The sequence below is a fragment of the Nanorana parkeri genome, unplaced genomic scaffold (assembly GCF_000935625.1).
Source record: "Nanorana parkeri isolate BGI_ZX_2015 unplaced genomic scaffold, ASM93562v1 scaffold1, whole genome shotgun sequence".
Classification (NCBI taxonomy): Eukaryota; Metazoa; Chordata; class Amphibia; order Anura; family Dicroglossidae; genus Nanorana; species Nanorana parkeri.
This window is the reverse complement of record NW_017306269.1, coordinates 7,942,368-7,959,126: the sequence shown is the minus strand read 5'-3', so window position 1 is coordinate 7,959,126 and position 16,759 is coordinate 7,942,368. Positions and strand designations below refer to the sequence as shown.

Here is a 16,759-nt window from a genome sequence, read left to right as displayed (position 1 = left end):
GGAAAGTTTCACACTGGATTACTGCACAGATCTGGAAGAAACACAAAGCACAACAAGATTCAAGTAGGAATGCACATGCCTCATATTTAGACAATATTGCTTATCTTTGCTTTAATATTGTCTGCCAGACCCTGCCCCTGTCTTCTGCCTCATTACTTTCAGCATACCTGTTGTATATTTCCAGGTATTTCCATACCTAGAATGGAAATTGGTCAAATTAAGTAGTAGGCAGAAAAGGTATGGACAGCATTAGCATAAAGTTCTTGAAATGGGCAGAAGATGGGGTGACCTTAAATACAGGTATAGCTGGACTGCGGAGTACAGAACACTGTGCAGGGGACAAAATAATTAATTAGTGGACAGTGAGGGGTAATTATCAAAACTAGAGCAGACAAAACCTGGAGCAGCTGTGCAGTGCAACCAATCAGCATCCACCTTTAATTTTCAAAGCTTAACTGAACAAACTGAAAAGGGAAGCTGATTGGTTGCCATAGGCAACTGCTCCAGATTTTGCGTATGTTTTAATTAGACCAGAAGTTTTAAATAGAGTAGGTTTTATTTTTTTCTGAGCTATCGTTTGAAAATATTTCTTTATAATGAGTTGTGTTCTGAGACTTGTACAATTTTATGATTAGTTGACTAATTGTAGTCGTTATTTTTATTTCTGTGCATGGTCATGCTTATTTGATTTTTGTAGTATACTATTTATAAAAGAGGGATTGCTTCTCGTGGGCATTCAATATAAGGCTCCAACAGCCACGTTTTGCACTTCGTAACAAAAACTACTTTACTTTTCTGACAAGTACATTATATCTGGCCACATGGTGACGCTGTGGTGCTGTAGTTGTACAAGTAAACATTGCTTACATGGTCTCATCACTGTCTGGTATTGTGTTTAAGGTCAGGGGGCAATTTCTGCATAATGGGGAAAGAAGCTAGATTGTCAGTGTAAAATAGGCTATTTCGTTTAATAATGAATAATTGCCTGTAACTGAAGTGAATGCTTGTGCCATGGACTATTCTTTTTTTGTGAAGAATGTCCTTGTCTTTTTTCCTTTTTTTTTTTTTTGCTTGTCAAAAGTTTACTAGTACAAACTGTCCAGATGAAATCCATGTCTTGGCTATGCATTTGCAAGTGGAACCTGTTTGTTTTGTTTTACTTCTTTAGAAGACAATGCAATATAAGTGCTTGTATTTCTTATGCTGACGTGACTTTCCTGCAGGCTCAAGTTCAAGTAGATATAAGTCAAGTCACTAAATTCTCATTTCTCCACATCCATTGAGGGACACAAATTCAGAAAAAGTCTGGTGTTCTGCTACTTACATAAGTTTGGAGCACTGGCAAGCAGAAAAGTTGTTAGCTAGTCCCTGTATAACCCCTCCTCTATCCAGCATGTCTCAGTTTTTTGCTAGTCTCTTAGCAGGTTGGTATCTTTTCTTTTGTGCTGATGAAACAAATGTCCAACTATTTTTTGCTAGCATTCTTCACCTTGTGGAATGTCTTGAATCAAGGTTTCTCCCTATAGTGCTGCTTATAGCAGCTATCCAGATCAGCGTTTCTCAGCATTAGTGTGCTTGGACCCTGCTGGACTGGATGTGCAGGGCTAGCCTGGAATGTGACCTTCAGGTACTGGGATCTGCATTGTGGAGCTTTCCAGATCTTTATACGCTGTGTTAGTTAGGTACGGAACGCTTTTCGCATCCATTGTCATGACACAGCACCAGGAGTGACCCTGTCTCTAAAAAGCAAGATTTGCCAGCCTGTAGCACTGGGAGCTACCTCACTGTTGGCATTGCTTGGTTCTCTTACAAATTTACCGCTACCACCAGTTTTTACTGCAGGGTTAAGGCTGAGAAATGACATGCTGATGTCATCTGCCAGGTGGATTGCTGCATTCACATGCACTCCATGCTCTCTTTTCTGCAATTCAGTCTGGATGAAGCACCATCCCACTGCTGTTTCTGCTTTTGCATCTCCACGTGAATCTCTGATTTCGTTTCACTTCCTGTCTACAGTGACCCTGTCATTTCCGGCCACCTGATCCCCTCAGTACCAGCTGTCTGGGTTTGAAGGTACGTAGGACCTTGCTTCCCATTGAGCATAGCTGCTGTACTGCTACGCGGCGCAACATGTCCTCCCAAAGACACACAGAGGACCGTCCCCCTGTCACAGGTAACCTCACACCCTACTCCCCTAGTTCTGGGGCCGTTTACCTCATATTCCCAGATGAAAGCAGCACCTGAAATCTGGGGCCCTTATTCATTTGCTAAGTAATTTTCTTCCCTGGCATTTGGGACCAACGTCAGCCTTTCTACGCCTTATAGCCCATTGCCTAACTGCTTGTGTGTGGTATCCTCTTCATCTACCTCTTCATCTCCCTTATTGTTCTCCTGTATTCAGCAGTGTTTCTTTCCAGGTTTTCATGGGTTACCCGCACCCTGGTACCCCCTGTTTCCATGTAGGTCAGAACTTGGCCTTAGGAGCTGCATCCAATACAGAACTACACTTCCGGGTGGCACTCATTGTTATCCTGGTACCCACCTTCCCTAAACCCTAAAGGTTGGGTGTGTATGGCTTGGGCCTTTTGCATGTAGGCTGGCTGAGCTCCTCTTGCGGACCTGTTTATTGCCCACGGCTTGTTTTTGTAAACATAAAAAAACAAACTCTTCAACTTCCAACATGAAAATAAGCTAAAGAAGCATAATTCATTAGTGTTAGTCCTTTTTTCATTTTGGATAGAGTAGAGGGGTGAGAAGTTATACCCTCTATCAGTTTTAATTGATGTCTGTGTCTCCACTCTGGAGAGGAGATTTACCCTTTATTTGCCCTGCTGACAATTGTCACCAAAACAGAAAGGGGAAATAAGAAATTTTAAAGTTGTCATCAACTTTAAAGTTGAAGGTAAATCTTCCAATGATGACCATTGACCTGTCTAAAAGGTGAATTCCCCTCACTTTGTGAAGATTTCCTCTCTTTTCCTTTACGTCTCCAGTACAGGAAGTGAAGAAAAATCTCCCCATCTGGATGCAGATGGCAAAAAAAGAACCTGATGAGTTTTGTTCTTTTTTTAGAACCTTTGAAAAAGCTCTAATGATACAGAGTTGGCATCCCCCTTATGGCACATTGGCAGTCTGGAGAGGGCGGATCATTTTTATTATTACATAAAAGGTATATTGAAACTTAAAACTTCCTCATGTTTTTGTGCAATTATTATAGTGCTATAATAAACTATTCAAAGTACCCTGTTTCCCCAAAAATAAGACCTACCCTGAAAGTAAGACCTAGCACTCTTTTTCAAGATTCCTGTAATATAAGACCTACCCCGAAAATAAGACCTAGTTTGGTGATAGCATGTGAGGGGGAACTTGAAGAGCAGGAGAGATGGTATCAGCCTGCAGGGACATACTGTATCAGGGGATGACAGGGGACTCCCTCCGGCCTGCACAGTGACAGGGAGCACTCCAATACCATACTTCACCAACTGCTGTCCCCCTGAAGGCACTGCTTAATGTAATGGTACTGTAATGTGTAAATGGTACTGTACTTTACCGCACTGTCCACTGTCTGATTTCCCCATTGCTGGTACCATTGCCCCTGATGGCAAAGGAAACCAGCGCAGTAGAAAGCAAGGCTGCGGCGGCGGATCGAGCAGAGCCGCATTAACAGATACTTCCTCTCTATAGCGCCAGTTACTGTGACAGGCGGAGTGATACCAGATAACTTTGGATTGTTGTACATTTTGTTGCACATTCAAAAATAAATAAATAAGACATCCCCTGAAAGTAAGACCTAGTGTGTTTTTTTGGGGCAAAAAAATATAAGACAGTGTCTTATTTTCGGGGAAACACGGTAGCTTGTTTTAAAGGTCTGCTTCAGATCTGTCAGTAGTGCACATTTCAACATTGCCAAATAACATTCATATTCTTGCTGTGGAAAGACCAAAACTAACTGACGCTCATATCCCTAATGTGACCTGTTGCTACAGGCAAACCTGTAGAATAATTTTTATACTTAAAAGAGGAAGTGAAGTGACAGCAAATAAAAAAGAAAGCCCTCGCTGGATCTTTTAGCCATCATATTCTAGTATACACATCATATTAGCACATTATGGGGGAGTTACTTGCCAAAGTGATCCCCTCCAGCACGGCACTCCTCCCTCTCCGACGCTTCCATCTTCTCCCCTGTCTTTTTCTTCCGGGTTTGGAGTCCTTGGCCACTTGACTGTAATCATATATGTATTTAATATGTGTCCCAGATGTTGAACTTTTGTTTTATTTTTAAAGGTACTCTGTGTTTTAAATGTTACCCGTGAGTTGCATACATTAAAGCAAAGTTTCGAGCTTTAAACATTACTGTGCTGTAACAGTCCGCCCCACTTCCTTTGGTCTGGAATCTGAGCATCCTGGGACTCATTCATGGTGATACAGGAAGACACACCTTGCTGTCTCTCGCGCACACTCTCCAATCAAATTCAACTTGCCTAAGAACGTTGAATGTGATTGGTGATGCCGGATGTAAAGAGAGTGGAAGTTACGTAGCCCAGACACGTCAGAAGGTACACTGTCATCCTACTGACATTCTTCTGCGTGTGTTCTGTGGGGATTATATAGAACATAGATTAAGAACATTTTAGTGAGATTTCTTCCTTCCACAGTTGCTGTATTTTAGTAGCTCATTAAATGCTTTCACTTGTTGCCTGGAACTTCTCTTTTAACAGTTTCTCCATTTCAGTATACTTTACCCAAAAATGAAATCTGTTCTGAGGAAATACGAAGGCTGCCACTGCTGAAAATGCTAGTTGACCCTAATTGTCATGATGATCAATTGGTCCACTTAGTGAGTCACTGATTTGGAACAGGTATTCCTATAAGGAGTTTTTATGCACTCTGAGCTCCCTTGCTGGATGCAAGTGCTGGGTAAATAAGTCAGAAAAACAGGCAGTGACCCAAGTAACTTTGAAATAAAAGCAGTAAAGTCAGAGACAGCCAAGCAACCTATATTTTCAGTAGGAGTTCAGCATGGGTTGACTTTATATTTCTCTTTTAAATTGTGCACTAGGGCCAAGCAACTTATTGTTGCCGGTTTACGCAAATATATTGCCTTTCCCTGTGCAGACTATAACTTTTTTTGTTCTGGTCCTCTTGAAAGGCAATGAAGGCGCCTCCTGCAACGTCACCGCGCAGATGGTCCTTGTATGCTGCTGGCGAAGTATGAAGGAAGTCTCCTTATTGTTGGGTTTCCTGTGCCAGAATCTTCCACTGCAGACTCAGCTGGACAGTCCTCGGGGCCTTATTACTGTGGAACAGGTAATACTTAATAGTGTATTGTAGGTCAATAGCAGCCATTTTCAGGATCTTGTGGCAATAACCTGTGTTTTATAATTCCTCCCTTTCAAAAATAGTGGCTCGGCAAATTATTATAATGTAAGCATGTCAAACTGGCATTTCTTGGGCTCTGTGCACCCCTCTTACCAATTCCTTTCAATCTTTTACCTGTCTATGGATTTAAGAATAAGAGGTCTTAAACTGTCTGGGGGGAATTTATCAAAACTGGAGCAGACAAAATCTGGAGCAGCTGTGCACAGCAACCAATCAGCTACTCTCTTTGATTTTCAAATCTAAACTGAACAAACTAAAGAGAGAAATTAATTGGTTGGCATGCTCAGCTGCTCCAGATTTTGTCTGCTCCAGTCTTGATAAACTCCCCTATATGTATTTTATTTTTCGGCGCTGGGAGGCCAGCACAGTAGTGCTTTTGGTGTCAACAGAGTTGTATAGTGACCCAAAATATTTTGTTGACGTTTTACCTGATCTTAACACTTCCCGTTTACCGTTTGTGTATCTAAAAGAACACACGTTATATATTAAAGCTTACCAGTCCCTGGGTGAGGTGGTTGCATGAATTTCTTTGTTTCAAGCTTTTTCCCTTTATTTTGACCTGGTGATGCTTAAAATAACACATTTCCAGTTCTAAGGTGATAACATTCACCCACTCTACTGTATCTATGGAGGAGCCATGTTGTCACACTAAGGCAGTATGTTAAGATTACAGAAGTCCTCCCCCTCTCCTCATCTGCAGGACATAGTTGAGGGTGTTCTGTAGTCCAAAGAAGTGCTTCAAATAACACTGCAGAGTGCATAACACATTCATTGAATTTTAGGCAGCATCAATAAGTTTTGTATTTTTTTTGTACTTCACATCACACAGGTATAACAAAACACTTTCAATTGTTTATTTAACAAACTAAAAGGGAGAAGAAGTTCACTGTTAGGATTTACCTAGACTTTAATCCCTAAAAAAATCCTTAATTATTAACCTGCATTTGAAAAGCATACATGTAATTTTAACCTTTAACCTCGCCCTAACACTGTCATGTAACTTTCCAGATCCCTATCCCTTAAAATAAACTATAATGTTTTGGGATATTTTATGTCATATAAGGTTTCCAGGAGAACTATGGCTAACTATGGCTTAGTTTAAAGAGGAAGCAGACATTACTTTGAGGCTGTAGATTTCAGCTTTAACAAATAGGCGTTGTAAATCAAAGAAACAAAATATAAAAAAGAGCCTAGCTCCTGTACTTAAAGGAGAACTATGAGGTGAGTGAAAATCACTCATCCTCATAGTTCGAGCACGTCGGCTCTATAGATCGGGAAGTGAGCGAATACATACTGTCGCTTGCTCACTTTCCGGTGACGGACGGTCATTGCTCCCCGCAGGGATTCCCCCCTACCCGCTCCAATCCCCCAGTGCAGAGTGGAGGAACAGACAGGGAGGGGTGGGCACAGCTGACTCTGCCTCTAGATAAGCAGAGCCAGCTGTCATTCACGCAGCTGGGTAGGTCTCCACAGCATTGTCAGGATCCGTCCCGGCTGCGGCGCTCTCAGTATATAGTGAGCAATAGCTCGCTATATACTGAGCTTTGGGTCACGGGAGGATGCTAGTATATGTCCTACCATGACCCTAAAAAGAACTATGTGATAAAAAGGTTACCTCATAGTTCTCTTTTAAACCCAAAAATAAAAGTGTAATTTCATTCCTGCCCGTTAAGCAACACAGAAGGTCTTAAACCTTTAGGATATACTAAAGGAGGATTGGACATTGGCAAACAAAAAAAAAAAACGGTGGTCCAGCTCAGTATAACTCCTTCTATTGTCAGCATGCCTCAGTTTTTTGCTGGTGACCTTGGAAGATGGATGGCTTTTCTACAATTATGCTGCATTTTGCTAGAACCTTTTTTTCTTCATTTCTTTCTTCAATCAATCTTCTCTCTATATTGCTGGTGGAGCTTTGTCTCTTTGATTACAGCTTTCCAGCACGGTCCTCCTCTTCCTGGCTTTTGGAGTACCACATTTTTATACTACTAAACTGGATGTGCAGGGAGAGTCTAGAAGTGGTTCTATTTAGGGTGCTTTCTGAACTCCCTCCTGGTAAATGTTACCTGTGGAGCACTTTCCAGTTCCAGAGCTGTTAGTATTGCTTCAACACTTGCCCCACCTATGAAGATTTAGTGGATAGGCCAGCTGGCCTGAGCACCAGGAGCTACCTTAAGAGAGAGACAGTCCTGCTTTATCAGGTGCCCCTCTAGCAGTTCTTGTCCTGCCTTCTGATCGTGCCGACATCTGCAGTTTAAAATCATATCCTCTTATCTGCTAGGTGTGGCTGGTCTTGTAAGATTTTATGATAAGGAGGATAGCAGTAAGAGTACAGCTAGTGGTGGTCGAGTCCAGAATAGTTCTTTTATTTATGAAAAATCAACAAGATACGCCTTGGCTTTCTTATCTAAGTCCCGTGTGAATATAGCTTAAGGCCCCTTCACGTTCTGATCAAATTGGCCTGTCAGCTATGGGCAACCAGATGTAAACAGGTTCATTAGGGTAAAGAAGTTTTCTTTTTTGCACAATCTGTCTGCGTCCAGGGACAATCATCTGACCTGAATCGCAGGTAGTCGTTCCATGTACAATTTCATGCGGACAGCCCCTGACAGATATGGCTGCTTTCAGTCTGACATTCACTTGAACGGCCATAGCGGTGTCTGCACAGGAATCCCCAGCTGGAGCCTTAAGCCTTGCGTGAATTTAGCTTAAGGTCTCTTTCACATAGTGGTCTGGTCAGTTCGGCCTGTCCTTTTTCTCAGTTGGATCTGATCGGATAACCAATGTAACTCTATGGCCAGCCGGATGTAAACAGATGTGCGTCCGTTTACATCCGGTTACTTCTGAGTCTGTCTAGGTCCAAAAAAAAATAAAATGGAAGAGACTCCTGTTTTGGTGGACTTGAACGTGATGGTACAGAGGTATTCAGATGTAGTCAGACACATGTCCACTTGCACTTGACTGTCCACGGACCTAACATGGGAACAGATGCTGCCCATATGAAAGGGACCTAAGACTTTACCCCCCTTTGGTTATGATACACCTGAAATGTATTTAGCTAATTTAATCCTAAACATGTTCCACTGGGCTTTAAAGTTCCAGGGCCAGAAGCTTCAGAAAGGCACACAGATGAGAGCTCTCTGGTTAACAAAGGTAATAGCAGAACTTTATTTCTGCATGTTAAAATTTGAGACACATTCACTGTAAAGTGTCAGACACACAATTCTTTGTGGTTCCTTTCCAAGTTGCGTCCATCTTGCTCAACGCCTGTGCAGTCGACAAACTGCAGTTATTGAAGATTTTCTTATATGAAGCAGATAGAAAACTTGCTCCAAGGCTTTGTGTAAAAAAAACCTTTTATGAATCACTCATATTCTTAATATATTGCCCAGATTCTGTGCAGAACCATTAAATTATCTTCTGGCCCATTCTGTCGTCCATTTCATTTTATTTTGCTGCTTAATATTCGTCAGTAACTCGTAAAACTGCCAGCGAGTTACATTTTCTAGGAATTTCTGTGTAATTCAGAAATTGCACTTTTTACAATAGATGCAACAATATTTCGCAGAGTATATGGCCGATTGCTGTTTAATGAGAAAAATATGGATTTTTGAGGTTGATGTCTGTTAAAAAGAAAAAAAAAATACCTACTGAGTGTTAAACAGCATTTAAAGATGAAATGCAAAAAATATACTTAGTCCATGTGTGTATTTATGGCACAATTCCTGAAGTTATATTTAAACCAAGTTGTGTATAATCTAGATTTATTTAAAAGGAGAACGACACACAAAGCACAATGTTCAGTACTAAATACGTAAAAAAGTTATGTAGTAGTGTATTCTCTTTAGCTTTTGATGCTGTGTTTAAAAGGAAAAACAAAGTCTGTCTGTTATAATGAGATGACTTACTGTGCGGTGTGTTTGTGACATCATTTTTCATGTGACTTTCACATCTTTGCCTGAGTAGTGATTGTCTTGAATGTATACTATGTTACTATGTTACTATGTTATTCTATACATGGAATAACATCCGCAGTAGACAGTCGATAAAAGGAGAGTTGGTAACCAATCATCTTCATGTATCTGGTTCCCTGAACACAGCATTTTGAAGCTACAAGGGAGAAGTTACAAAGCTACAAGGGAGAAGCTACAAAAGTCAGTGTCAATGCCCTAATTTCCATCTCTAATCACTCCCCTTTCCTGCTGCTTTATTCAGAGCGCAGTCAGGCGTGAGTGTCGCAGGAATGGCAGAGGTGTCTTTGAGATGCGGGCTGGGATTGACAGCCTGGGTTCACTATTTTGCAAGAGGCAAGATGGCACATCTAGTGGAGGAATCACAGGTCTTGGGACACACTGGAGTTTTTGTCTCCTGTTTGATTATTGTGATAAATTATGACCTACTCTAAAGATACTTTCACTTTGCCCTCCCACTCCACAAGTGCTCACCTTTGTCATGCTCCTCCTGTCTTCATCTGTCCTTCCCTGAAAGGAAAAAGTGACAAAGTCTCTTTATAGTAGAATAAAACTTCCCAAGTATGTACAGCATAGCTAATAATGTTCTAAGCATAATTGCACATAGTTACATAGTATTTGAGGTTGACTAAAGACACAGGCCCATCGAGTTCAACCTTTATGTGTAAATATCTCTCCATGTGTGTATATGAGTCCCTGTGTGGTCCTAGGTTTTTAAGAGTACCTGTATCCCAGTATTTTTCAGTCTCTTAGGAAGCTATCTAATTGTTTTTTGAGTGAGTCAATACTCTCTGCTGATAGCACTGCTTGTGGCAGAGAGTTCTAAAATGTAACCACTCTGACTGAGAAGAATCCCCTACGCTCTTTGTGGCTAAGTCTTTTCTCCACCAATTTTAGGTGGTGGCCTCTAGTCCTTGTTAGGGAGCTTACTGTAAAAAGTTTGCTGCTGATGTTGCCATCACTACTAAACATTTTGTACATTAAAATCATGTCCCCTCTTAATTGCTTCACTTCCAGCATAAACAAGTCCAAATTTAGCAACCTTGTTTCATATCTTTGATCCTCCAGCCCCTTAATGAGTTTCCTTGCCCTTCTCTGGACTCTCCAGCTCCAGGACATCCTTTCTGTGGATTGGTGACCAAAACTGAACCGCATATCCAAGATGAGGCCGAACCAGCGATCTATAAAGTGGCAGAATTATCGCTTTGTCTCTACAGTACCCATTCAGTACACATAATGGCACACTTATGTGCTTTGGTGCGGTTCCCTAGCAATGACAGGTCCAGGATCCTGTCACCGCTTTGTACCGCACGGTGCTTCTTTCGAGTCTCTGGCAGTCACAATTGGACAACCACTCATAATGTAACTTTTGCGCATAGATCAACAAATAGAAACCGTGCTCATTGTTAGACACAAAAGATATTCCTACATACACCTTTACTATATGTTCCTTTAATGGAAGTACTGACTTTCAGCTCAAAACAGCTCACAGCAGGCATGCCCCATGCTGTGCACTCCCCTGTCTAAGAGGCATGATTCATGAGACAATGAAGTGAAGAACAGTGGGAATGTGGCATATCTTTCCCCCTTAAGTTGGAAGCTGCTGTTGTATGCTGAGCACCTTGGGTTCGGGGGCTCCTAGGGCATTTAGTAATAGGAACAAAGGTACATGCAGGTGTACATCTGACTTTACACAGAATACATACGGTATGTGTGTGTACAAAATTTTTATAAAAAAAAAAAACCTACAGATCTTATTTTACATGTAGAGGTTGAAGCACTCTTAATGTGTTCCATGCTACTTCTTAAGAGAGCCATTTTCACCCCGTCAAAACTGCCACAAAGTGAGATCATTCGTTTTGTGCAATCCTTTCCCGATCAGTGGGGTGGAGGGTAAGAATGGTATTACGCCAATTTACAATCACTGGAAAGCTGTAGCTTTTGTAACCAAACCCAGGCTCTGCTTGATTTTCCCTTTTGAGGGATTTAATTTGCAAGTATTTTACATAATTTCTGCTGCTATTATGTTTCTCTGGGAGCATTTTTTCAGCATTGCATATATGTGAATCTATACACACACATATACATATTGTTTAAAACAAGCCGGCTACACGCCAAATAGTTCAATCTTTTGAGGATATTATATTTTGCTGAATGAGGATATGCAGAATTGAGTTATTTCGGTAACATTTAAAGGGCGAGGACACTAAAAGAAAAAAAAAAAGTTACTAATAACTTTGACATATAATGTAAATGTTTTTTACATTATTTACATTATAATTATTTACATTATAGAAGCAGAGAGTAGGGGGGATGTCTTGCCTTGCTGTGCCCCTGTGTTTGTGGAGACACATACAGCTTACTAGTACACACAAGGGTGTGTCTGCAAAAAAATAAATTAAGGCAACTGGACTTGCTGTTTTTTTTCTTCAAGACTTCAGTTCTGAATTGAGAAAGCTAGACAGATGACCAGTATGAATGACCTGGGTGAATGAGAACCTTTAAAAACACACACAAGGGTGGCTCCATAGGAACCTGCAAGGGAAAGGAGCCACCCTAAAACAGAATATTAGGGCCAGTGCTCAGAGGACCAGCTGGTTCTGCAGGAAACTAAAACTTTTAAACATCAAGGAGCAGCATCCATCGTATGTCTTTTATCTCAAACTCACAAGATCGGTATTTTAACCCCTTATGTGTTAAGATGATTTGAGTGATGTATACATTCATACATTAAAATAGATAAGACTCCCTAAAGACGCCCCATACCACATTTTGGCGAAGCCCTGGAAAAGTAGGCGGGCGAAATGAGTCAATGGTAATGGTCGATTAGCTGATACTACACCTGCATGTCGGGTAGGAAACTCCGGTGCTAGGAGCTGCAAGGCGCTAACTGCGATCCCTCAGAAAGGAACTCAACAAGCTGCCCAAACATTGCAGTCAGTGAACTTTACCGACCATCGGGACTCTGAAGAGAAAAAGCAGAAAGACTCTTTCCTATCACCTTACGAACTTAAGACTACCTGGGGTGAAACCACTGTGAAAAACCTAGAGCTCTAGAGACTTTTGCTTCCACAAACAGTGAGTACTTTCGTTCTTTGGCGCCATCCGCCACAGTTTTGAAGATTTCTCTGTGTAAACCTCATACTTCTAACCACAAAGATTTTAAAATCCTTCACGGAACTTGCGGGACTGTGTTTAAATCCCAGGTGGATAACCTCACAAGGATTACCAAATATACCTCATATTTGGAACCTACTACTTGTGGGACCACATGAGGAGTCCTTTGTAACAAAATCTATTTATTGATTCATTTTGATCATTAAAACTCCCCACTGGGATTCAGCAGCCACGGAAGGAATCTTGCCAATTACGCAAAATACACCTTAGTGTAGAAATCCACTCTGTGTTTATTCTAGAGGTGACCGCAAAAATGTTTCTGAGCGCATAAGAGATACTGCCAGTTAAATATCTGACATCAAAGGCTCCACCGGCCTATACTCCAAAACTGATCAGTTCGTCCTCAAGTGTGTGCATGAAGCGAGTGAGACAATGGTTGTACAATCATTTTTTTTAAAAGGGTTTTCAGGTGGCGGTTTGATGGTTTATGATGATGACCTGTGTTTAAATTATGTCCAATAAAGATTTATATTTTTATACCACAGAAGACACTCCGTCCCCTTTATAACTGTCTTTTCATCTGATCTCCTTTAGATCAGTATCATCCCTTCTTTGCCAGTTAACCCTTCCATTACCAGAACTGGCTGTAGTCAGGGATGGAGGCTCTGTCCCACCCAAAATCTCTCTGAGCCTCCAGATTCCGGGAAGACTGCCTAGCAGTTTCCCTTACAAGTCTGACCCGGAACCCCTTACCCTGCTTGCCGAGAAACCCTGAATACAAGGTGACCTTAACGGGACCACCACCTAAACAGGGGAGGGATATACCGTCCATCCAGGACCCATTCCTGGCGTCCTGTACAGTGTACATTTATTAATTTTTTTGGAAAAGCTGGACTATGTGTTTAAAGTTCCCTTCGTGCTCCTCAATCCAGAAATCTTCAGAAATGTAATATATAGGAGCCAGCATGTTTCTACCCCCTGTTGTGCTGTTTTTTTCCAGCCGTCAGCAGAATCGCTATGGCCTTCTTTGAAGGAAGTGATCTGTTCTCAGTCTGCCATACATCTGAAGATCTCTGCATTATTCCACCTACAATACCCCGATCTAAAGTCCTTTGCACAGCAGAGTGCTTCCTTAACCCCCACCTCAAAAGCCACCAGAAAAAGATATTCTGAGCGTTTTCTCTATGAAATTCCAAAGAGGTGGTGATGTCAGAAGTGACAGAAAGGCCGCGAGCAGCTTATGAACAAAACAGATGTATTTATATATAAACCTGAAAAGTTTTTGGCTCTCAGTACAGTTTTTTTTTTTCTGTTGTATCTAGCGGATTTTTATTGCCAACATTGAAGACGTTAAAATTCAGCGTCAAGTTTTAATTTTTGTCCTAGACCTTTCTTGCGGCAGCATTTCATATTTAAAACCAAGAATGCCGGAACACCATCTGGGACTGTTCACCAGACATAAGCAAAGTGTTTACAAGAAATTAGCTTACCACAAGCATTTCATTTGGAAATATCAAAGATTTATTAGTTTTCTGTTTTCAATTCTTGACCTTTCCTTCCCATCTGGTTTTAACAAAACCAACTTTTTTTCTTGGTGTTGTCAGTATCTGCATTGCGAAAGCAGTAGTCATGCTAATCTTATTTTGCATGTTGTTCTTGCGTGATATTCACAAGCTTAGCAGCTGTGTGTCTTGCATTGAGCCGTGTTTTCGTCACAGGGTCGAGGTATTGGCTTTGCTCATTAGTTGTGGTGCTGATTTATAGCATTATTTTGAAATTGCAGTAGTGTTTGGAAGTGCGTCCAGGCCAAGTCTGACTTGCCCAATCAGTTGCTCGTAGGCTGTGTTTACAACATGCATGTTTGGAATGTGTAGCTCTCTTTTTTTAAGCTTGTTGCTTGTTAAACGTTCTGCTTTATGTATCAGACACGTCAAGAGAAATGTATTGGTTATAGCTGACTGTTCCTAACCTTATCACACTAGGGGCTTGTCATAGGGTTGAAGCAGAGAAACTATGTTTTGTTTCTTTTTCATAAGGCACTGTGTGCCATGAACTGTTGTAATCTTAACATGTTCCCTCTGGTGTAATGAATATACACAGGAGTACAGCGGGTAGGTTTTAGTCCCCATTCTTACCTAGGTGTTTTGCCACTCAAAGGCAAAAAGACAAGGAATCCCATTCATTTCTATAGCCCCTGTTCATATCTGAGTGATCAAAAGCAGAAAACTGCTGTCAGTGGAAAAAGTACATGAGCTACTTTTTGGCAGATTACAACTATTTTTGGTCCCATAGGCTTCAATAAGAAATTTGTGTGACAAAATGAGCATCAAAACGCTCAGGTGTGAGCAAATGCCATAGAAATGAATGGGATTATTTGTCTTGAGCGTTTTGTTGTGATCAAGACAAGTGAATGGGATTCCTTGTCTTGAGCATTTTTTCGTGCTTAGCTTTCAGTGATAAAATGCTTAAATGGTGATTTTCTGCAAAGATGCATCCAGCCGGATCTGCTGAGCACACGCTTATTCGCACAGTCCTCGCACAGTGATCAGCACTGCCCCGGTCACTGTTTACGATAGGGAGATGTGGGTTAAACTCCCAGTCATGTGACCTCTAACAGTCAATCACAGCAATCTCCAGAATGGAAAGTCTGCCTGCAACTCCCAGCATTTAGAAGGGCTGGTGGGAGTCGGCACCAAGTGGTTAAAAAAAAAAAGCCTCTTAGAAATCACTTTCTGTCTACTTGCACTCTAGCATGGCATTTCCCAGGGTGATGGCAACAGTGGAGCATGGCTTGCGCAATGTGTATTTGAGCCACCACTTATGACTGGGAACACATCTGATTAGGGGGGATGCAGGAGAACAATCGTGAGCAGGGACTACTAGTGACCCCATTGGAATATTTCCCATCCATTCCTGTTCCCATGACCACCCACAATTTGTGTTATTCCTTCACTTTTAAATGATAGCATTCACCAGGACAATTAGAGAGGGTGGAGGACACAGACAGCAAAAAACCTGACAGGTGCTCTAATGCCTCTTTGCTCTTTTCAAACCTAGAAATAAAGTTTTGGCTTAAATTGCACTTTAGAATTATTGAAAATAACCTTTAGAATTACATGAGAGTTTGTTTAGTGATTGGGTTTATATATCAGTTCCTTATGTCTCTCATGGTCTCTGGTGGTGGCAGTATTTGCACTTTCAGGGTCTGCATACTTGCTGCACTGGGTAAAAAGGTTTACTGTTCTCTCTCTTGGATTTAATATATTACTTTTATCATAAAGAATGCAAAACAAGTAGGAACAAGTGGTAACACCCATTTTGTTGGAAGGAGAAGTGAAACTTCTTTGTTAGAACAGAGCTGGGAACTGTGGTAAGAAGATTTTGCTGCTAAAGTCCCCAAGAGATAAGAAGCAAGCAGGTGATTTAGCCTATCAGACTTCATCTGAAACCTTAAAGAGGAACTGACCTCTTAAAGCTGTGCCCAAAAAATGCAGGCAGAGAGCATGGGACTTGTCACCAGTATTGCCTGGGGTTTCCCTGCAGCTGTGAATTCCCCATTACTGACTTACCAAGCCTTGTTCTGCACTATGTCAGTGTATGGATATGGCCATCTTGGTAGAGGCAGGGATTTGGTTCCCGATGTCAGGGCCTCCAGGAAGGAGAAAAGTCTGCAGCACTGTAATGACATCACATTTCATTCCAAATCTCCTGAGACTAGCAGTTTCTTACATGTCTCACTGCACATATACAGCTATAAAGCTGCAGACACAGGAGTACCTAGGCATTCTCACATACCAGGAAATGCACTAGAGACTATAGGTATATTGTTTAGTTTCCTGCTTGGACACAATTAAAGAAAACACTAAACACAGGAGTTGAATCTTTTAAAAAGTACCTTAACTCTTAATAAAGATACATCTTATTTGTGTATCACTCGGCCGTAGATCCTCCAATCATCTCTGAATTGGTGCCGACACTGTCCTTCCTTTTGGAGGGTGGCTTATTTTGTTTCCCATGGTCCCTGTCTGTGTTGTAAAGTAGCCACCGCTCTAAGCTCACTCCTGTGATGGACTACAATCTCACGTTTAGTTTACTAATTTGTATTGAAGTTACAGTTTATCATGGGAGCAAGATAATTTGAGGATCTACAGCTGATGCACAAATAAGATAGATTTTTGTTAATAGTTAAGGTACTTGAATGCATTTTTAAAATTTAACTCCTGAGTTTAGTGTCACTTTAACATTTCTAAATATACATAGTTACCATGTTATGAGATTGCATGACCAGTAATTAT

General features: G+C 41.2%; 1 protein-coding gene across 1 annotated transcript in view; it reads left to right on the top strand.

The window, feature by feature from the left end:
* The window catches only part of THADA (THADA, armadillo repeat containing), a 454,862-nt gene that overhangs the window by 51,241 nt on the left and 386,862 nt on the right, over positions 1 to 16,759 (top strand). The window contains exon 19 of the mRNA XM_018556404.1: positions 5,150 to 5,307. Within this exon, the coding sequence (XP_018411906.1) occupies positions 5,150 to 5,307 (158 nt within the window). The remainder of the gene's footprint in view (positions 1 to 5,149; positions 5,308 to 16,759) is intronic.